Source organism: Aricia agestis, chromosome 8 (genome assembly GCF_905147365.1).
Source record: "Aricia agestis chromosome 8, ilAriAges1.1, whole genome shotgun sequence".
In the NCBI taxonomy this organism is placed as follows: domain Eukaryota; kingdom Metazoa; phylum Arthropoda; class Insecta; order Lepidoptera; family Lycaenidae; genus Aricia; species Aricia agestis.
The window spans coordinates 10837820-10862207 of record NC_056413.1 but is presented as its reverse complement, the minus strand read 5'-3'; the positions used below and the strand labels follow the sequence as shown (position 1 = coordinate 10862207).

The following is a 24388-nucleotide window of genomic DNA, read 5'->3' as shown; positions in this document are numbered from 1 at the left end:
GAGCTTTTTACATTAAATTAATGCTCGCTTCAAATTGGATGTTGAAGAAATGTACGGGAAGAGCGAGAATCTTTTCCCTGACACAAATTAGCTTTCCTTATTTTAGTTCTAATGACTGTTAAAGATAAGTGAATACTTGGGTGAACAAGGGTTAAGTATATTATGTTGTGCAACGGTTTTCTGCGAGGCTGTGCCACAATGCTGAATCGCGCCAGTGAAGTTTTCTGAGAGGTAAACACTAAACAAGCTCGCTTTGTTGAAAATCTCTCTTTGGACCACACTACGATGATGTTAGCCTCTGTAATGATAAAAGTTCTTTATTATATTATTCATTTAATTCTATGAAAAATGCGACCATAACGACTACAAATAGACCTAAACAAACTTTTCATAACGACACTCTTTTAAAAATATTTTCTGCTCCGTTCATCCTTCCCAGCAAATTATGTACAATTTACCTAATTGTGTTTGAAGGCTGAAAATTTTTCAGGAGCGCGAATTTTAACATGATTTATGAGTAACGTTTTACAGCATCTGCGTCTATCCGAATACTATTAAATACTGGTTTTACAATTATTATAATCTGCCGTTAGTAGGAGTATTTAAATGATCGATGTAATTTTTTAAGTAAGGGTTACTTAGGTTCATGTAATATTTTTGTGAGTTTTAAAACTTTGTACAGTTAATAAAATCATGTTCTTACTTAATATATTGTGTCTAATTCAAAAAAGAACAGTATACCTATTTAAAAAAAATGCATAAATTCAGATTTAATTCAACAATGTTTCGAAACAAAACAGTACTCTGTGCGCCCAAAAATATGAAATTCAACGCAAAGGTATCAAGCATTTAATCAAAGTTTACTCGTATTGTTTGATAAGCTCCGAATGTTCCGTTAACTATGCTCTAAAAACCACTGAAATTTCAGGCCGCACCTTTTGTATTATTAAGGCCTGCTTGTAATCCTCTAGAATTACGAGGTTACAAAACTTTCTAGAAAGAGTTAATTTTCAAACACTTGAAATTCCAACTTGTAACAGTTCCTTTAATTTGAGTCGACAATTTATAAGATCGAATGGCGAACGTAATTTAATTTATTAATTGGAATTCCAGTTGGTTTTGAGGTATTTTATGAATTTAGATTACTTACCTAAAAATATTAGGTACGTAATCTAGTACACATAGTGCCATTGCCCATTACCATTATTAGGCAAAAATATCCACAGCAAAACATAGAACCTCCTCATTTTAATTCAATATAATTCAATATAATATTATAAAGTGCGAGGGAATCCTGATGACCATTGTCTTTTAAAAACTTGTTAAAAACTTAGTTTACCAAAAAAATATATACTTAAACAACATAATAGTCTGGCATCCCATTGATGTACTATAGACTACCTACTTTATCTATGTGGCATCCACATTAACATAAACAACACAAGTACAAGGCAGATTTTAAAAAATTCCATCAAATCTGTTCCACACAGTTCTACAGTTCCACAATTCCATTTTTGAATATATGTACTTAAGGCGGGGATTAATCTCAATCAAAAACGATAACCTTGCACACAACCAAAGACCAAGCGTATACGCATCGCAATAAGATTCAAATAAGAAATAAATATTAAGAAACAAAATTGTTCGGTTAAAGAATTTCTAATATAGATTTACTAACAATTTATTCAAATAAAATGTATAATTATCCTAGTTAATACTTATATTTCGATTAAATAAAGTTTTTTCGGAGGTAAGTTTGTAAATTAATTAAGTACAGCCATAAGTATTACGTTTTATTAAAATGTTTATGGTTTAAGGTATTTTGAATATTGTGCTTTATATCTCTTATTTTTTACACTTTTGTTATTATATTGGAACTAGGTAAACCGGGAGTCACGGAATAACAAATTGGGGTTTATCCTCGCCTTAAATACATTTCAGTAATAAAGTAACGTATAATTAAATAGGGTGTGAGTCGGAGTGCTACCCGTGGGGTACTCGACAGCCCTAACGCTGAGCTCCTTTGACCTTTATTGCAACGGCATAAAGACCACTTTCTTAGGCACTAGAGGTAAATAAACCATGAATGTTATAACACTCCATTCTACTTGATACTGTCTTTTGAAACATGTGGCTTGAATGTAAGCGTATGAATTCAAAAATGTTATGAAATTAATGTACTTCATACATGGTAGTTTATTGTGTTCACACTTCACACTTGTAAGTGCGAACTTGTTGCATATAAAGAACAAAATGAAATATATTAAATTATGCCCAAAAATATGCAAAAATACGCAATATTTAAATAAGTTTGTATTGTGTGTGTTCTATTGTACCTTTCTTTACAGCCTGTATTTTACATTTATCTATTCCGAATTCCATGAGTATGTCATTTAAAAAGGTTTGTGTAAGGTTAGCCAAATTGTGTAAGTTGTTAAGTGTGTTTGCGAAAATTTTGAAGTCATCCATGTACATGAGGTGTGTAAGTGAAGTATGGTGTGTATTATATTTTACTTTAAAACCATGGTTGTTTTGATTAAGAATATACGAAAGGGGGTTGAGTGCCAGACAAAACCAAAGGGGGCTTAAAGAGACTCCTTGAAAAATGCCGCGTCTTATAAAAATTAAGTCTGTTTCATTATTATTATTATTAGGCCTACCTAACTTTAAGCAGATACTAAAGTAACTATTATACTATTATTACTACCTATAATAATATATGTATGTATGATCTCGATCTATCAACAAGGACCAATCCGACGAATAATCTACCTAGAGCGTCTTCTGTGCACATGCACTTGACCTAAAAATGAAACAATGGTTTTTAAATTATCGCCGAGCTATTTTTTTAGTAATTTAGTAACTATAACTTATATCTTTAAATCAGCAGTTATTGTATATTATATTTAATACTAGCTGTCCCGGCAAACGTTGTTTTGCCCATATTATTTTATTGAAGTGACTAATATATAAGTATGGAGCCATGGTCCCATGCCATGGTCGTCCGACCTGGCTCTCTTAGGCATTTTCAAATATGTATTTAAGAAAATGTTAATAACGTGTAATATTCTAGCTCTGAAAAGATCTAATAGATCTAAACTCCCCTTGATGACGCCCACTTTGCAACGGGCCGTGCAGTAGAAATCGTAATACATATTTTTATTTCGCCATAACTTCAAAACCAAACGTCCAGTTTTAGTCATTCAAAAACCAAATGTTGTCTACATAAACTGTACTTAGTGATTAAATAATTTATTTTGAGAAGAATTAATAGTATGAGTAAAATAAACGCGTTTAAATGTGGTCCAAAAAAATTCAAGATTTTTAAATTAAAAAAATGTTTTTGTGTTTCACTCGACATAGATAGGTATAGTGTGTCGCAGACTTTTTTGTAGATATTTATAAGATCTACAATTAATTACAACATTTTATGGTTCTATCTTTTATAGTTTAGGCAGCGTACGCAAAATAAGTAACTTTTCTGGTCGATTTTTTACACCTTGTCTCTGAAAAACCCAAATATCTTACGGAAACCTATTTTATCCTACATAAAATTTAGCCTATGTTACTCGTGGATAGCTTTCAAATAGTGAAAGAATTTTAAAAATCGGTCAAGTAGTTTTGAGCCTATTCATTACAATTATACAAACAAAGTTTTTCTCTTTATAATATTAGTGTAGATAATTGGAATATCGAAATCGGCTCCAACGATTTTCATGAAATTTAGTATATCCCTATATATTTTAGGAGGCAATAAATCGATCTAGCTAGGAATAATTTTTAGAAAATGTCATTTTATTCCTGTTTTATCGAATACTGAGCAAAGCTCGATCAAATAGCTAGTTATTTTAAATAGGCATGGGTTGTAACTGTACCTACTCTGTAAGCAACAGATTCTTTATTCTCTTTATTAAATATTTATTAAAATATTATATATTTAAGTATTTGTACATGCAAAAACTCACGTAGTCACGCCTCAGTTTCCTCGGAACCTCATAATAAAAAAATTAACTTGCCATTCTACCCGCTTCAAATGTTTAAACAAGGAACAATTCTAAAATATTTACTGAGCGAAAAATGTTTACAAAATTTTTCCTCAATTCGAAAGTGTAAATTTAATTTGGGCGAATTTTCGTTAAAAAATCAAGTAAAGCACTCAATAAAAAAGCTCACGGCAGTTACTCATTCCGGTAAACTCAGCCCAGCCCAGTCCCAACTCCCAGCGCGACCCCACTCCACGGTAATATTAAATCGCCGCGTATAATATTGTTTCAAACGAAATTAGAATGGATACCTAATACAAATAACACGGGAAATATTAGTAAATAAAAAACTTGAGAGGTGTCAAGGGACACCCGAATGGAACGAAGTTTCTTATGTTCAAAAAAACTATATACATAATTATTACTTATACACTCAAAAAAATATATAAAAACCCCGAGAATACTATCAACACGTCGCTGTTTATTCTCAAAAAACGCCATCTAGTTGAGGCACAGGAATACTATCAAGGCCTTCTGCCCCTACCATGCAGGTACTAATAAAAAAGTGTCGAGGTCAAATATCGTTTTGTCTAGCCTCCTTTACGTCGAACGCGCGATAAGGAACTTCGTTACAAAAAGTCCGCTACTGACAAATTAATATATGACACTAATTGCCGCACTCAGAGAAAAATATTAATCACGTCATAACAGCGGGGCTGGACATGGTTGCTTTGGAGAATCATATTATGAATCATAATATGATTCATTTTTTTAAATCGCATATTGCCGGTCTACTTGCAATTCATGTCTGCAGCTCGACAAAACTTTATATTAAATGAACGTGGTGAAAAACGGACTAACGCTGCCATCATACAAAAACGTCATTTTTGACAGTTCTCCTTTACGAGCAGCGCCACCGCCTACGTTCATTTAAAGCCTTGTCGCACTGTAGTAATTCGTACCAACTTGACATTTATCAGTTTGACAGTTTTGACAATTCATTTGCTGAATTGATTGAGAGGAATAGCTAAATGTGACCATTTTAGCCCCGCTGCAAATTGCAATTCAATGAAGATTTTGTCAAAAAATGTATGGGACTTTCGTAAAATCTTTATTTAATTACAGTTACCTTATACCCAGACTTTTTGACTTTAATTGAATGAAGACATTTACAGAAAATGTTTGCAATTTATGTCAAATCTTTATTCAAGTTTATTAATCTCTAGATCATACCCCCAAAATCGTTGCGCCGTTTATTTAGCGCGCGAAAACCATACGTTTTTCTACAAAACTGTTCTATGTAATTTTCCGTCTCTTAAAAGTTTTACCATACCAAATTCCATCGCAATTGATTTCATAATAATCGGCCCTTTAAGTGTGAAAAGAGATCCTGTAGTGAATTAGAAGATTTTGGTAGCTAGCTCACAGTCTGTCGTGTATTAAAATATGGACATAGTAAAAGGAGGGGAAGTAAGTTATCTTCATACAAAGGCACCGCGCGCGGCTTGTATATGTGCGCCATAGTATCAATGCATCGCCACGTACGGCACACAACAAAATCTCGGCGGTAAATCTGGGCGAGATTTTGTGTGCCGTACCTACGTGGCGACGCATTGATACTATGGCGCACACACACACACACACACACACACACACACACACACACACACACACACACACACACACACACACACACACACACACACACACACACACACACACACATACACACACACACACACACACACACACACACACACACACACACACACACACACACACACACACACACACACACACACACACACACACACACACACACACACACACACACACACACACACACACACACACACACACACACACACACACACACACACACACACACACACACACACACACACACACACACACACACACACACACACACACACACACACACACACACACACACACACACACACACACACACACACACACACACACACACACACACACACACACACACACACACACACACACACACACACACACACACACACACACACACACACACACACACACACACACACACACACACACACACACACACACACACACACACACACACACACACACACACACACACACACACACACACACACACACACACACACACACACACACACACACACACACACACACACACACACACACACACACACACACACACACACACACACACACACACACACACACACACACACACACACACACACACACACACACACACACACACACACACACACACACACACACACACACACACACACACACACACACACACACACACACACACACACACACACACACACACACACACACACACACACACACACACACACACACACACACACACACACACACACACACACACACACACACACACACACACACACACACACACACACACACACACACACACACACACACACACACACACACACACACACACACACACACACACACACACACACACACACACACACACACACACACACACACACACACACACACACACACACACACACACACACACACACACACACACACACACACACACACACACACACACACACACACACACACACACACACACACACACACACACACACACACACACACACACACACACACACACACACACACACACACACACACACACACACACACACACACACACACACACACACACACACACACACACACACACACACACACACACACACACACACACACACACACACACACACACACACACACACACACACACACACACACACACACACACACACACACACACACACACACACACACACACACACACACACACACACACACACACACACACACACACACACACACACACACACACACACACACACACACACACACACACACACACACACACACACACACACACACACACACACACACACACACACACACACACACACACACACACACACACACACACACACACACACACACACACACACACACACACACACACACACACACACACACACACACACACACACACACACACACACACACACACACACACACACACACACACACACACACACACACACACACACACACACACACACACACACACACACACACACACACACACACACACACACACACACACACACACACACACACACACACACACACACACACACACACACACACACACACACACTTACTTCCCCTCTTCTTACTATGATAATATGGAGCTTCTATTTTACCACTTTATAGATTACCAAGCACGAAGTTGCGGGCTTTTCGTAAAAAGAAAATGAGCGAGAATTTAATCAAAATATGTTTAATATTTTAATCTACTAGGCATCCGTAATTAGACAATCAGCGTTGTGAGTTAAAACTTGAGTAATTTCTCGCAAGTTAGTGGAATATTGAGATTCGAAGAAACTTGCCGGTTGCCGGGAGATGGAAACTTCATCGTAATAACTTAATACTAAATGTACAGCGCTTAACTAATACCCCGCTTTTCATTTTCACCACTTCATAGTTGAAATAAAATTTAATAGTGAATTATTTTATTTACGTCTAAACTATATATAATAAAAACTAGGTCTAAAGTTACGCACCGTGAGATCTGTACTCCAATTTTAATCTCAGATCAATAAGGGTTCTATCTAGACGGTCGCGGTTGTATCAGATTAATGCAATATAGTATTATGGCAAACAAAAAACTTCTGGACTAGCTGGCTGGACCACTCGTACGGACTACAATTATTATTTCTTACTCTACGTGGTAGAGCCATGCTTCGGCACGAATAGTCCGGCTCGACCGGAAAAATACCACGGGCTCACAGAAAACTCACTCGCGAGACGTTTCGCGAGTGAGTTTACCAGAGGTCCAATCCCCCTACCCTATTCCCTTCCCTGTCCTTCCCTATTCCCTTCTTTACCCTCCCCTATTCCCTCTTAAAAGGCCGGCAACGCACCTGCAGCTCTTCTGATGTTGCGAGTGTCCATGGGCGACGGAAGTTGCTTTCCATCAGATGACCCATTTGCTCGTTTGCCCCCGTATTTCATTAAAAAAAACTGCTAAATACTTTTTGTCGTAGTGCCAACCACTGCTTTAACCTCCGTCGAAATGGGTTGAAAAGGTGAAAATTATAAATTATTTTATTCATAACGAAACGGGCGGAAACTTTCTCAAGAAGAATAAAAGAAATTACAGCAGAACTTTTACTTACTTTGATTGTTCGTAACTTATTTCCTATTAAATATTTACAAGTAAATCTTGGAGTTCCGAATAAAACCACTCCGGTCCGTCGGACGGAGCCACAGCGATCAATGCTTTTAATAAGAGGAGTCAAACTTTCAAAATGTCAAAAGAAATACAGGCCAGGCAGGAAATTCACTTGTCGTTGCGTCTAACAAATTTTTGCACCCGAAAAATTGGCCTGTCATTTATAGACGAGGAGCCGAAAAGTTTTGTGAAAAGATTTCGGTCGAATCTTTTGTTCGTTATTTCGGCGCTGAGTATAGGTCTGCTAGTGGTGGGGGAGATACTGGAAGTTATCTACAAGCTGAATTCCTCATCTTCGGTGGAAGTATTTGTGTCTAAGCTCCATATTGTCGGCTATGGCATAATGAGTGAGTCTTTTAACTTTTTTTTTTATGAAATAAGGGAGCAAACGAGCAAACGGGTCACCTGATGGAAAAACTTTCGTCGCCCATGGACACTCGCAGCATCAGAAGAGCTGCAAGTGCGTTGCCGGCCTTTTAAGAGGGAATAGGGTAATAGGGGAGGGTAGGGAAGGGAAGGGAATAGTTGAGGGTAGGGAAGGGAATAGGGTAGGGGTTAGGGGATTGGGCCTCCGGTAAACTCACTCACTCGGCGAAACACAGCGCAAGCGCTGTTTCACGCCGGTTTTCTGTGAGAACGTGGTATTTATCCGGTCGAGCCGGCCCATTCGTGCCGAAGCATGGCTCTCCCACGTATACTTACTATAGTATATTAAAATTCTACGCAAATGTGTCCTCCGTAGATTTTGAAGGAACACAATAGTTGCTTCTTTACTAGTATAGAATATGATATCGTATAGAGTAGTTACATACTTCTTTATAATTGCTTTTATGACAAAACTGTGCCAATATTATATACAAGCGGTTTTCGGCTCAATTACGTTTAGTCTCTGAAATAAAAACACATGCATTCTTCTTCGTCTATAATATAATCTAATCTAATGTAAAAAAGAGAATAATTGGAACAAACAGGTAGTGGCAAATTCCTGACGCTGTGGCACAAGCAGGCGACCTTCCGGAACCTGCTGACCGAGCTGGCCGAGCTGTGGCCGATCGAGGAGGAAGACGAGGACGCTGTCAGAATTAAACGACAGAAACTCGCCAGATTACGAGTTGTACAGTTCTGTGAGTTTTTCGCTTATTTTCCGCCTAAGTTATTTTTTTTTATTAGTCCCATAGTTGAAAAATGTAAGATGATTCTGGATGAACCATTTAATGCAACGTTTAGGTTTTTTACATACGACCGGCACTTGAAGGCTGCCGTTGGCAAGTTCGTCTGTAAGAAGCCTAACTCAACTATTTAAAATATAAAAAACTGTATGTCCCGCGCGGCTTCGCCCGCGATAATATTCTATATCTGTGCCAAATATTGCCATAAAAATTGCTCCAGTAGTTCGTGAGATAAACTCTTTCAAATATTTCCCCCGTTTTTCCCACATTTCCATGAGTTTTTTCGGTCGTATTAGTCTTAGCGTGTAATATATAGTCTAATAGCCTCACTCGATAAATGAGCTATCTAACACTGAAATAAGTTTTTAAATAGTACCTGTAGTTCCTGAGATTAGCTCGTTCAAGCAAACACTAGCTATATGACCGAGCTTTGCTCGGTATTCGATAAAACACGAATAAAATGACATTTTCTAATAATGATTCCTAGCTAGATCGATTTATCGCCCCCGAAACCCCCTATATACTAAATTTCATGAAAATCGTTAGAGCCGATTCCGAGATTCCAATTATAAATATGGGTGTTATTAAACCTACAAAAAAAGCAACTTCCGTCGCCCATGGACACTCGCAGCATCAGAAGAGCTGCAAGTGCGTTGCCGGCCTTTTAAGGGGAATAGGGTAATAGGGGAGGGTAGGGATGGGAAGGGATAAGGGAGGGTAGGGAAGGGAATAGGGTAGTGTAGGGAAGGGAAAAGGGTAGGGAATTGGGCTTCCGGTAAACTCACTTACTCGGCGAAACACAGCGCAAGCGCTGTTTCAAGCCGGTTTTCTGTGAGAACGTGCGAAGCATGGCCCTCCCGCGTATAACTTACACTTGGGCGCTATCAAATTACTCCTGAGTAACTAACCTGGTTTCAGAACGCGTCGTGGCCGTTTTCATTAGGGCCACAACACGGATTCGCGTCGTGGCTGTTTTTAAATGCTCAGAACGCGTCCTGGCTTTTCTCGATTACCACAACGCGTTGTGGTCGAATAGCACGTCAGCCACGACACGAATTTCGCTTTGTGGTATTCTGTGATTACCAGAACGCGACGTGGCCGTTTTCATTAGGGCCACAACACGGATTCGCGTCGTGGCTGTTTTTAAATGCTCAGAACGCGTCCTGGCTTTTCTCGATTACCACAACGCGTTGTGGTCGAATAGCACGTCAGCCACGACACGAATTTCGCTTTGTGGTATTCTGTGATTACCAGAACGCGACGTGGCCGTTTTCATTAGGGCCACAACACGGATTCGCGTCGTGGCTGTTTTTAAATGCTCAGAACGCGTCCTGGCTTTTCTCGATTACCACAATGCGTTGTGGTCGAATAGCACGTCAGCCACGACACGAATTTCGCTTTGTGGTATTTCTGTGATTACCAGAACGCGTCGTGGCCGTTTTCACTAGCGCCACGACGCGTTGTGAGCCATTTTTTCGCTCATTGAGCGTTTTCGGTCTTTGAGCGTAACATATACACAAGAATTGCTCGTTTAAAGATAAGAGATACTCTTCAGGTTTATAATATTAAATATATTTTTTTAAGACTATGAAAAGTTCCATTAACAGGGTCATACATAATATAATATGGTAGTGATGATGATGATGATGAATGTAATTTGCATAGTAGCATATGCTTTCCGTTCTTAAAACAACGCCAAAACTCCCAAACTTGTATCTATAAAGAATCAGGAGTTCTCTCAGCACCTTCCGAACCACGGTATACCAGGTATACCTCGGTGCAAAATCTTACTTGTTGGTAGCATATGCTTAGAATACTTCTCACGAAACCGAAGTCATCACATGTTTTCCTATAAATTTTGAGGAGTTCCCTCGATTACTTATGGATCCTTCATCAGATCACCACTTTTGTGAATATAATACCAAATTGAGATGATACCCTATATACCAAAAGATTTTTTTTGAAAATCGGTTACCAAACGGCGGAGTAATCCTTGAACATAAAAAAACGAACATAACATCTCCCCCATTTTGAAAGTCGGTTAAAATTGTAGCCTATGTGTTATTCTGATGTATAAGCTATATTATTGTAAAGTTTCATTTAAATCCGTTTAGTACTTTTTGCATGAAAGAGTAACAAACATCCATACATCTATACATCCATACATCCAAACAAACTTTCGCCTTTATAATATTAGTAGGAAGGAAGTACTTCATTAATGGTGGAATATTGCTATAGTAAAAAGACCTAAAATGTTATGTAATATAAGATTTTCTGTTCACTTTAACTCCATTAAGAATCTCATCATTTAACAGATAATGCAAAAACCCTACGCAGCAGTGTCGTTATAAAACTCTTTTTTCGTCTGATAATGGAAAGAGCAATTTTTCGTTAAATATTCTTTCCAGGCTCGTAAAAGAGCCGCTTTTAATTTTCGCCCTCTAGGGCTTGAGCGTTCATTTATTTCAGGCTATGCTCTATGGAATATCAAGGGTGTTATACAATATACATACTTACTAATGTTATAAATGCGAAAGTGTGTCTGTCTGCTTAGCAGTCAGACACACGAGGTTCTGAGGTTAGGGCGTGAAGAGGTAGCAGACTCTGCTTGCTCTTCACGCCCTAACCGCTGAACCGATTTAGCTGAATTTTTTTATAAGGACAAAATACACAAAGAGAGACACTTTGAGTCCCGGGATAGGACATAGGATTTTCATCCCGGAAAAATGTACGGTTCCCGCAAGATAAACAAGTTTTGGTGCGGGCGTCATCTACTCTTAGTTCACTAAAACTGGATGCCGGTAGCCCTGCATCAATAGAGTTGAACATCCATGTATTTCAGGCTATGCTCTGTGGAATATCATGGGTGTTATCCACTATAACTCAACGCCCGTGGCTTTGTACTACTACAATCAGTACCGCGGTGAGCCAGCGCCTTTGGGCTTCATCTGGGAGGTGTGGTATCCGTTTGACAAGACCAAGCCAGTTTGCAAGGTGTTTGCTTTGACTTTTGAAGTTTTTGCAGGTAATTTTTTATTTACTTAATAATAATCTGAAATCAGGAATTTATCGATTATACCATTTAGAAACCTTTTCTGTGGCAGCAACTTTCTATATATTTTTTATTTTAGGTGTAGTAGGGGTATGGTCTATGCTTGGCTCAGATATAATCTTCATGACGATGTCAAGTCACATAAGTATGCTACTGGAACTATTGCAACTGAAAATTCGTCGTTTGGGACTACCAAATACAGATCCATCGTCACAAAATACACAAATTGATTGTTACAACGAAATCAAGAACATTATAAAGATTCATCAAAGACTTATTTCGTAAGTATCTGATGGTGACATAATTTCACAAAGGAATTTACTCAGATACTGAATAATATGAAAATTATGTTATAACATCAAGACATTATGAAATGTGGAGGTATTATGGGTTCCTTAACAGAGCTGTCATATCGTAAAAATCACATCACCCAGGTATGAGTTATAAACTTCTTTGGCAGTAAATATTTTACGAGCACACAAAATAATAAAAATAAAAGCTTTTTCAATAAAAAACAACCACAACAACACTCTGTTATTATTACAAGTTTTCTTTCAAATTTCTTTTGTTACTTGGAATACTTATGGTCTTATTTTTTGTTCTTTTTTTTCAAGTGAAAAGGGCAACTAGACAGTAGAACATTCCAAATTATCAAATGCGACGGTCTTGTTAAGAACCAGCGTGAATAATGCTTTAATTAGAGAGTAGGGTTTATTTCAAAGCTAAACAACACCGTGGGGTTATTTTTTGTCACGTCTTAATTCTACGTCTTAAGGCCCGTATTCACTTTCATTAGTAGTAAGTGCAAGTTATTAGGGCAGGTAATTAGTTATTAGGAGAAAGTAAGTGTGGACCTCGACTGACAAGTGCAAGTGATTAGCCGGCTTCGTAGTAACGTGATTAAAAGCGTGTTCTATTTTTTGCAAGTACAAGTGCGAGTACCCACGTCCCGCGCGCCCTTCCTCCCTTCACTCGCAGCGCCTGCCAGCTATGAAATTGAGCTTTATTTTTTCTCAAAGATCAAGTAGACCTTCAGATAAACAAAAAAAATAAACATTGTTTTATTTCTGAATTTTGAAGCAAATGTTTTCAGAATGTTGAAATACAGCTTTCCGAAACTGAGGAAGGCCTGGCCGTCACAGGCTCTTGGTCCAGTAAATAGGATGGATCTCTGTTGAATTTTTTGATCAATTTTGAATTCATTCTGGGGACAATGAAAATAGTGGGAGCTAATTAATTTTAATTATCACTATACCTAATTTATTTTTTCTTTCAATTTAAAAAAGTTTTTAATTTATCAAAATAAAGAGACGACCTCTATGGCTCAATTGGTTGAGTGCATGAAGCTAATACAAAGGTGTGGCAGCTCAAGCCGGGGGTCGCGGGTTCGAATCCCGCCGACGGAACAAAAACTTTTCAATGTTCCCGGGTCTGGAAACTGGATGTGTATAAAAATATATTAAGTGTATAATATAGTATAATAAAAATCTTAAACAATATAATATTGTTACGTGCTAGGGTTCGAGGATTTTTAGAGAAAGACCTAACTGCCATTTCCGGTAGAGTATTCCGTCCTGAAGTATCAGACTGTCCCATTGCTCCCAGTACGCCTTAGTGGCAGCGCCAGCGGGTGCAACCTCACTCCAGATTGGTTTTACGTCACCCCGTTTCTTCCATGTGATGATGTGCCGAAGGTCGAAATCTCTTTCTTGAGCCTTTCTCATAGCATCATTCTTCAAGTGCCCCAAATTACTTGTTCTCTTTGTTTCTCCGCTCCGTGCCTGGGAGGCAACAGTTACCGGGGCTTTCTCCGCGTCATCCAGTACTCGCCCTTTAGTCCTGGATTCTATTCGTTTCCCCTTATCCTGGGCACGGGACAGGTATATTGTACACCTATCCATACTAATATTATAAATGCGAAAGTGTGTCTGTCTGTTACCACTTCACGCCCAAACCGTTAAACCAATTTTGCTCAAATTTAGTATGGATATACTTTGAGCCCCGGGAAAGGACATTGGCTACTTTTTATCCCGGAAAAATGTACGGTACACGCGCGATAAACGATTTTTGGCGCAACGGAGTTGCGGGCGTCACCTAGTCTAGTATAAAAGTATTAAATATTATATTTCCGTTGTCCGGTATCCGTAACAAATGTCCTTCAGGTACTTAGCACGGGGCCAGACTGACGTGGTGTGAAGCGTCCATAGATATGATATTATTATTATATTATATTAAAAGTACAAAAGGACACCTTTTCAATTATATACTAATCTATACTTACTAATATTATAAATGCGAATGTGTCTCTCTGTTTGTCTGTTACCTCTGCACGCTCAAACCTCAGAACCGATTTTGCTGAAATTTGGTAAGGAGATACTTTGAGTCCCGGGAAAGGACATAGGATATTTTTATATCCTGAAAAATCGCACGGTTCCCGCGTGATAAACTAATTTTTGCCGCAACTCCGTTGCGGGCGATATTTAGTTTTATATAAATACATTATGGTTAAATAGTTTTAAACTAGTTTTAAATAAGACGAATATTAAAAATGAAGGACATGTCAAAATGGCAGTTTTTTTGAAACTCGGACGCTCGTCTTGTTTTGCAAAAAATAGCAAAGTCTTCTATTGATCCCATATTTTTCTTGATCTTCCAAATTCAGCTTCCAAAAGAATTCCCGTTTCAGACAGCACCGCATTTAATACTTCTTTGAGTACCTACTTCTTGCAATTGCAAGCTCGCTTCTCGATGTTCGGCCGTACTCGCATGGTTGACAAAAAAACAATCACTGGTTGACAGCTACTACTGAATTTACTAAATAGAGCCACTAAATTATCACTAAATAAGAATTGGACACTACTTGCACTACATACCTACACTCCACTGCCTCAATTACTAGTCACTTGCACTTGTACTAATGAAAGTGAATACAGGCCATTAAGAGCTTAGTTAGTGGCCTTTGAATCGCACTCGAAAGGGTGCGGGTTCGATCCCCTGTGGAGGCGTGTACCAATGAAACTTTTTTAGATTTCGAGTACATAAAACGGACGCTCGTATGGTGAAGGAAAGATCGTAAGGAAACCCGCACATAGTAAATCCCAGACGTATTGACCTGCTCATTCCAGGACTTGGCAACAATGTCGTATGTCCTTGGGCAACTTTAAAAAACTTGTCGTCGTCCAACGTCATTGGTTTGTTTTTGTTCCAGCTACGGGAACGCTCTAGAGGACACGTTTTCCGTCGTCAATCTGATTAACGTCCTATTGAGTTCAATCAATATCTGCTGCGTCGCCTTCAATATTGTATGTTACATCTTTTTAACATAAATATTAAATACAATTATTTTTAATATACAATCAGACAAATTGATTTATAGGCAACTAGATGACGCCCGCAACTCCGTTGCGCCAAAACTCGTTTATCGCGCGGGAACCGTACATTTTCCGGGATAAAAAGTATCCTATGTCCTTTTCCGGGACTCAAAGTATCTCTATACCAAATTTCAGCAAAATCGGTTTGGCGGTTTAGGCGTGAAGAGGTAACAGACAGACAGACAGACAAACAGACAGACGGACAGACAGACAGACACACTTTCGCATTTATAATATTAATATTATAATATTAATTCATGAAGACCTAAGCGGCCGCATCCGGCCGCGATAACAATGGAAAAGCTATTGTGTCTCGTTATTCCACGATCGATGGGAGTATGGATTGACGACCAAGTTATGTAGAACCCTGCCAGACCACAGTATAGCAATATTAGTCCCTATGTCATATTGCTATACTGTGGCCAGACAGATCACGAGTAATGTTGACTTACGGCCGTTCCCAATATTTGATCTATCTCTGGTTTTGCCCTACTAGAGATAGGAATAGCTCATAATTGACATAAAATATATGTCTCTAATGTCTAATGTGAGCTATTCCTATCTCTAGTAGGGCAAAACCAGAGATAGATCAAATATTGGGAATGGCCGTTAATAATTAAAGTAGATTTCCCATCCGTCTATGAATTAATAGCTTTTGTGCACATAGAATCGCCACTAAGGGCCAATTCAGACCTATGCATTTCTAAATTTGTACTGAATTGACAGATTTCAATTGCGTGAGACCTCTTGCAAATCTGTCAAATCCATACTAATTTATCTATACATAGTCGCGTTGCGGTCTGAAGCAACCCTAATTTGTATGGATTTGACCACGATTTGACCAAGGATTTGAGAGATTTGCAAGACGTCTCACGCAATTGAAATCTGTCAATTCAGTACAAAAGAAATGCATCTACGCGTCGCGTTGCGGTCTGAATTGACCCTAATAGCTTTAAAAATAGAATTAAAAATTGAAAATAGAATTCCAATAGTGGAACATAATTTGTTTAAGCTGCTGGAGCCGCTGGTGGAAATGAGCAATAAACTGTTCCTGGGCGCCGCGCTCACTCAAGTCGGCATTCTCTGCTGGTACGCCGACGAAATTACCACCGCCGTGAGTTTTATTACATTCTACTGTTGATGTACCATGTTTAAAGACGTTACGTTTGTGTATTTAGAATAAGACCCCAACATCAGCGGTTATCGAACTTTTTTGGTGGCGGAACCCTTTAAGAAGTGATGTTTTTGACAGACCAGAAAAAATAATGTTTTGTCTTTGAATGAATTGTTTCCATGCTGGTGTCTGGTGCCATTTCTAAAAAAAAAAACAATTTAGATAGGCCTTTGTGGAGCCTCATAACTCTGAGGAGCACACTTTGAGAACGGCTGCCTTAGCTACCTAAGGCAGCCGTTCTCAAAATGAATGTATGTCTAATGTCTACATACATACATTTTTTTTTAAATTGAAGTAATGGTCACTCTCACGACGGATGCAATCCAATGATGCCTCTGAGATTTAAATCCTGTTGTATTTGTATCTTGTTGGCCATTTAAGCTTTAGAGTATGCCAAAGAAGTTTTATGATAAGTAAGCAAACATTTAAAATATTTTTCCTTTTCCTCAAATCAACAACATTAAACTCATTCTCCTGAAGTCGGGAAAAAAATTCAACCCCCGATGTTGAGCAGTAGGAGATCTGATCATTATGAGATGTAGCAAAATAACATGGAAACTAGATTAAAATCAGCCCGTTTCTTCAAAATTCTATACGTTTTTCTAGACTTCATTTTTAGGGTTCCGTACCCAAAGGGTAAAAACGGGACCCTATTACTAAGACTTCAATGTCTGTACGTCTGTCCGTCTGTCCGTCTCTCTGTCTGTTCGTCTCCAGGCTGTAACTCAAGAACCGCTATAGCTAGATTTCTAAAATTTTCACAGATTGTGTATATTTGTTGCCGCTATAACAACAAATGCTAAAAACTAAATAAAATTAATATTTAACGGGGGCTCCCATACAACAAACGTGATTTTTTTGCTATTTTTGCTCGATATCAATAAGGGAGCATACCCATACTACGTGACCTACTCTTTAAGATTTTTTTGACCCCCCCCCCCCCTGGTGACCACGCGTAGTATAGCTAATGAAAATAATTTGACTCATATTACTCATATTATTATTAAATTTTTTGTATGACGTTTCTCTCGGCGAAATTGATCCCCCCCTCTCGTGACCTAGCGTAGTATTTTGAAAACCCCCCTCCCCCTCCCTAAATGGGTCACGTACTATGGGTATGTTCCCTAACTGCAACACATAGACACTTGAAATATTGACGAAATACTCAGTTATAATTGTACTTTAATAATCAATAATAAAATTTAAATAAATTAAATAATCAAATCCCATACAAAAAAACACAATTTTCAGCCTAGTTTTGCTCGATTGAGGTATGGAACTTCGTGCGCGTGTGTAACTCGCGCTTGGCCGATTTTATTATTCTTCAATTTTATATGCGTTGCGAGGTCCTAGAAATGATATATCAATGGTTTTCCATATAAAACGCCACACACCTTACGTAGGCTTCGTGCTGAAGTTCAATTATACTGATGCAGAAGCTCACAATGTTCTCTTCGAGAAAATAAATTATTTTCATACTAAGTTTGACTTCCCTAGAACTGCCCGACAGTCGGCAAAGAGGAAAATATGTTTCAGTAGGCATTTGTATTTGGTACCCTGAGGTCTAAGTATGACTTTCGTTCACTTGTCATAGTCAGCACAATATAATTGGTATGGTAACATCACTAGTGGGCGTTCAATGTGATATGAATAATGAATATATTGCTATGTATGAGAGAATTTAGCACAACTATTGGTTCACCAGCTTAGGTGGGAATGTTGTAGAACAAAACTCATCATCATACCTCCTAGTATGTACAACTGGAGCTGTTTGATGTACTAGTGTGCTGTCGCATTATTATCAAAGTTGGAAACGTTCAAACTTCGCGTTGGCCGACACATTACAGCGCGGCCACAAAACTAGGCTTCGACGTCGTAGTTTCCACGATTTCAATGGAAAAGACCGCTGACTTTGCTATTTCGTGGCCACAGCCAAAACTAAGTTTCGGGTATCTCTACAGATCAGACCGCTGCAAAATATTTTAAATTATTGGCGATAGATAATACCACAGCAGTCTGCAACGGCAGTAATTATTATAACACACAGAAATTAACTAGGCAGCTTGTACTGAGGAAACATTATGAGTGCAGGTACCAAGTTAATTTCTGCGTGTTGTAGATCTGCATGGTATGTAATACGTGAATAAAATCTGATTAAATACTTTAGACTTTAGAGTGACGTGGATGTGTTCCTTGATAGAGTTTACAGTGAACTCTATACATGGGACACATAAACACACCCTAAATTTGTCACTCTTTTTTTATACCTTATATACAATTTTTTAATCCTCAGCTTACGCTGCGGTAAGTGTTTCAGTGTGATAACCGCAATAACATTACAGAGCACCGGAATAGGCCACGCTGCGTACCAGTGCGGGTGGTTTCACATCACCGTAAAGTGTCGCAGAGCTCTTCTTGTGCTGCTACAGAGGTAAAAACATAACTCCTTTAAACGCTGTCGGGTAACAATAGCACTGTAATGCTTACTTATAGATGTGACAAAAAAACAAACTTATGTTTAGTGATATAGAAATAAGCGAACTTTTTAACTAAGTATATTATGTATGTAATTTTCAATTACCTATATTTAAATTTCAAAAATATTTGCCACATAGTTTGATTCTAATTTCATGTGACAACCCTATATTATATTATATATTATTCATAATAATAGTGCTCGTTCTATATGCTGTCTCAATCCTATCTCTCTCCGTAGGGCTGCTGGAAGAGATTTCTATTAGAAATAAGCAGATCCTTTGTGTCGTTTTACTGTGTATACTGTCTTATTGTAATTGTTTCTTGTGCACAATAAATTGTTAAATAAAAAATAAAAAAACCCTAAATACATTTTTGACATTTTCAGATCGCAAAAGCCTCTACATTTCACCGCCTACAAATTTTCAGCAATCACGATGTCCACTTACAGCTCGGTGAGTTTTGTTTTTAAATACAATTGTATTTTAAATGTTATAAGGATCGAAACACCATAACATGGAAGAGTAACGAGTTAAAAATGTAACACTCGGTCGTACATACAATTTTCGTTGCTCTACGTCTTTATGGTAGTAACTGAAAGAAATTCAAAAGTGGCAACATTGTAGTGTCATCCCTTTCAAATCAATCTAAGAAAAAAAGGATGACACTACGATGTTGTCACTTTTTAATTTCTTCACTTTCTTGACGGACTATATATCTACTGTATTGTATGATATTTCTTCATCGAAATACAATTATTTAATACCATGCTTAACATATTTTGTGTATCATCCACAAAAAATACGTATTGATGAATTGAGTCACGTTCTTTACATCATTCATTTAAATTTTAGAACAAGACTGCATTCATAACTCAACGCCAATTTTTTGTGGGTTAATACACAAATGCTTAACAGCGACCATATTATAATGTTTTCATTGTTCACAATGTTATTATCCTGACAATGCTTCATTATATTTCTTGCTGTTATCTAAGTTTTCATCAGTCACAACTCACAGCCATAGATACACATTTACTAGATGACGCCTGTAACTCCGTTGCGCCAAAATTCGCTTGTCACCCGAGAAGAGTACATGTTTTCGGGATTTAAAGTATCCTATGTCCTATCCCTTTTTTTTAACATGGGGAAATTCTTTACGCATCCCCGGCAAATTGCCCAATTTGCCCCTATATGTGGGACTCCTGTTGTAGTCTACCCACTAAAACCCCATGGTGCTCCACTCATCGCTTAAGGCAGAGTTGCGGGTACGATAGAACCTATGTCCTATCCCAGGATTCAAAGTATCTCCATACCAAATTTCAACAAAATCGGTTCAACGGTTTGCGCGTAAGGAGTAACACACAGACACACTTTCTCATTTATATTATTAAGTATGGATAAGAGTGACAATGGGTAAATAGCCACAAGGCAGTAACTGATAATTTTCTTTTTCAGATAATCGCTAACTCGTACTCGTATTTCACCCTCCTGTACACGATGTACCGAAGCAATTAGTAATGTGATTTATTTTCGCTTCGAAGTTTTGCTTCGAGGATTCCTGCAAATAAGTGCACTTCAGGTTTGGCTAATGGCTGACAAGTGACTTCTACTACTTACTTCTACTACCTACTTCTACTTAAAAATGATAAATAAAATGTAACTTATTTCATTTTTCGTATTATCTTCCGTATTTATAATATACTAGAGATCGCCCAATGGTCGAAATTCGACCTTAGTTTCAACGACATTAGGTCTACTACCTATATTTTGTAAAAAATATTGACTTTATCATATATTTTTTTCAACCCTTGTCTCTGGGACTCAGCTGATCTCAGACTGGCCGTGTAAGCATTGTCTAATAGTATCTTAGATTCAATAAAAAAAACTATAATCCATTTTCAATTTGTCACCTTGTTGTCAACAGACTTCAACCATAAATAAAAGAGTATAATTCGTATGTATAGGCTTGTCACTCAAAAATCTGTCATTTCTCATGTGTGTGTGTTGTAGTGTGTGCAATGTTTTATTTGTTAAAAAATTTTATGATAAAAGTATAATTTCAAAATAATATTAGTTCGATGCACTCCTTCACCATATAAACTATAACTGTGCAAAATTTCATGCACCTACGTTTCCCCATTTTTCGTAAAAAGGGGTACAAAGTTTTTCGTTCGCGTATTAATAGTATGATGATAGTGTACCTAGATATTAAAATGCAATGAGTTTCTAAAATACTAGAGTAGCAATGTCTTACAAAAGAAATCAATTCTCAGAAATGCGTAACCACTTTTTTGTTCAAAAGACAATGTCAAGTCATATATTCGTTATGTCATTATGTATGTGAGATATGCCTGCAGGCATCTTCGAAGTGGCAACGCGTTGCTACCGTAAACTTCCAATCTAGTTACGTTAGTAACATAGAATATCATTGTTAAAATGTGTCATAATATGCAGGGCCCGTACCACGAAACGGTTTTGAGACTCAAACAATCGTACGAGAATGTTGTGTCCTACTCTAACAAACGTGATATGACGTTGTTAGAGCAGGACGCGGCATTCTTGTCCGATTGTTTGAGTCTCAAAACAGTTTTGTAGTAGACCTACAGGTTGTTAGGGTTAACACCGTTAATCCGTCATCGAACCCATACAAATTGCCGGGATCCGGGCATCCGTATGGGTATGAAGACTTTTTTTTGAGTTCCCGCAATTGTTCACATAGAAAAAGTTGTTCATTTTGACGGGCTCATTTGATGGTTTTAAGGATAACGGTGTTAACCCTAACACCCAGTATAATATGCGAAATGTTATGAGTAGGGTATGTTATTCGAATATTCGAATACTCGTTTTATTCGAATATTCGACGATTTTTATATTCGAATATTCGCCAAATTATTTCTCGAATAATTCGAATAGTAAAAATATTTTTTATTTTTGTTTAAAATGCTATCAAACATCAAATTAACATGGAATAAGAACATACTTAAGTTTATTTCAGAAAAATAATATTATTTATGAATATTCTACATCTTTAATAATAATAATATTATAATATATAAATCTGTTTTTAGTCTAACTAATGAGTATACGACCATTCATCGTCGCCGTTGACCATGTTTTAGAAACGTCTAATAAATTAATTTGCATATTTTTAGGCAAAATAACGATTTTGCTTAGAGACATGAAAATGAAGATATTACGAGGGCTGCCTTTTAAGTTTTGTCATTTGGAATAAATACAGGCAATCTAATAGATTATCACCATTTATTGTTTTTTTTAGAATTCTTCGCGATATTTAAAATGCTTTTGCATGCGTTCAAGCCAGTTTTTAAAACATTTATTCCGAAGTTGGGTAGTCAAAATGGCAGATTTTTACGCGTAAACAGCTTCTTCAGGTGAGCTTAAACGTTGGCCACAAAGACTTTGCTTAATTTTGTGGAACTTATTAAAATCCTTAGGGCTCAAGCCAGGGCTGTAAGGCGGATGATCTAAAATTTTAACGTTTTGGGCTCCCAAAAACATCTTTGTTTTACCGGCGATGTGCGAACATGCATTGTCAATTTGTCATGGCCAGGAACATACGACGTCTTGAATAGTTTTTTTCGAAATTCGGTGATGACTGGTGGCAAACAAGCTGTGGTATACTAGTCAGCGGTAACCATTTTGCAATCTTCGGGTACAATAGTGGCGATGTGACCACCCTTTGTTACAATGGAGGCAAACATTTTTTTTAAAGTGATCTGTGAGTGACTTTGGGGTCGTTTTTGGCTCATTCTTGAAGACCCAGACAGTAGACTGCTGCTTAGAATTTGGATCATAAGCATATATCCAAAACTCGTCACCATTGAGCAAATTATAAATATGCTTTGACTCTCCTCGGTTGAATCGCTGCAGAGTTTTGCGACAAAAACTAACACGGGCTGATTTTGGTCGTCGCTAAGCCAACAAGGTATCTTACGAGAAATCACCATTTTTACTCCAAGTTTTTCGGGCATGATTTTTTGGACAGTGGTCCCTGAAATGCCCATGGATGCCTCTATTTCGCGATATATCACATGACGGTCTTCGAGGATTAGTTGCTGCACGGCTTCAATATTCTCTTGCGTTACGACGGTTTTTGGACGACCATCACGTGGCTGGTCACTGAAGCTAGGGTGTCCACTTAAAACTTCTAAATACCAGCGTTCTATAATCCTAAGACATGGTCCTGCAAAACTAAGTACAGAAGTGATCTCCTCAAAAGCCGAAGTCGCGATAATTAACTTCGTTATTTGTAAAAAATCATCGCACGGAAATTTTTCTTTAACATTACCATTTTTACAACCGACTTGTCACCTTTGAATAGACGATACAATAAGACTATTCGACCAATCTGAATAATTTCTTTTGTTTTTGAAATCCAAATGACAAGGAGATTAAAATCCCATTTGGTGTTTTTTTCAATGATCGTGGAAAGTTTACAAACGATAGAACTTAAAAGGCAGCCCTCGTATCGTCATCCTTTCAGTCATGGATTTCAGTATCGTCAGTAATGGTCGCTCACGATCTGTATCCATTGACTTCTTTCAAGCATAATCACATGAGAAAAGTAAAAGGTGCTGCGATAGAAAATGGTTTACACTTTACAGCCTTTATTTTATTGTCCAGCTGTAACCTTAAAATATACATTTTTAAAGTGTTTAACGAAAAAAATTAGCTATGTCATTTACAAAGATTTATGTTGATAAAAGTAAAAATTAGAATTGCTTACTTCGTAGTATTCACAAAATAGGTTGTACATGCTTAAGTACGAAGTTTTTTGTTACTTTTGTTCAGTTTTCAGCATTTTTCAAAAAAAT

The 24388-nt window shown here is 37.7% G+C and overlaps 1 protein-coding gene across 1 annotated transcript; it reads left to right on the top strand.

Moving 5' to 3' along the window:
* The first annotated feature begins 8386 nt into the window (after nt 1-8386).
* On the top strand, nt 8387-21157 carry LOC121729275 (odorant receptor 4-like). Its single transcript, XM_042117739.1, has 9 exons — nt 8387-8657; nt 9282-9434; nt 12322-12504; nt 12611-12812; nt 15740-15833; nt 16915-17016; nt 19419-19507; nt 19940-20006; nt 21009-21157. The coding sequence occupies exons 1-9, from the start codon at nt 8387-8389 to the stop codon at nt 21066-21068; spliced, it is 1221 nt and encodes a 406-aa protein (XP_041973673.1). The 3' UTR covers nt 21069-21157.
* The last annotated feature ends 3231 nt before the right edge of the window (nt 21158-24388 follow it).

Bases quoted from the DNA above. Each gene is read 5' to 3' on its own strand.
- LOC121729275 (XM_042117739.1), top strand. From the start codon at position 8,387: ATGTCAAAAGAAATACAGGCCAGGCAGGAAATTCACTTGTCGTTGCGT. The intron at 12,505-12,610 runs GTAATTTTTTAT...TTTTTATTTTAG, and splicing joins GACTTTTGAAGTTTTTGCAG to GTGTAGTAGGGGTATGGTCT. The intron at 20,007-21,008 runs GTGAGTTTTGTT...TTTCTTTTTCAG, and splicing joins CGATGTCCACTTACAGCTCG to ATAATCGCTAACTCGTACTC.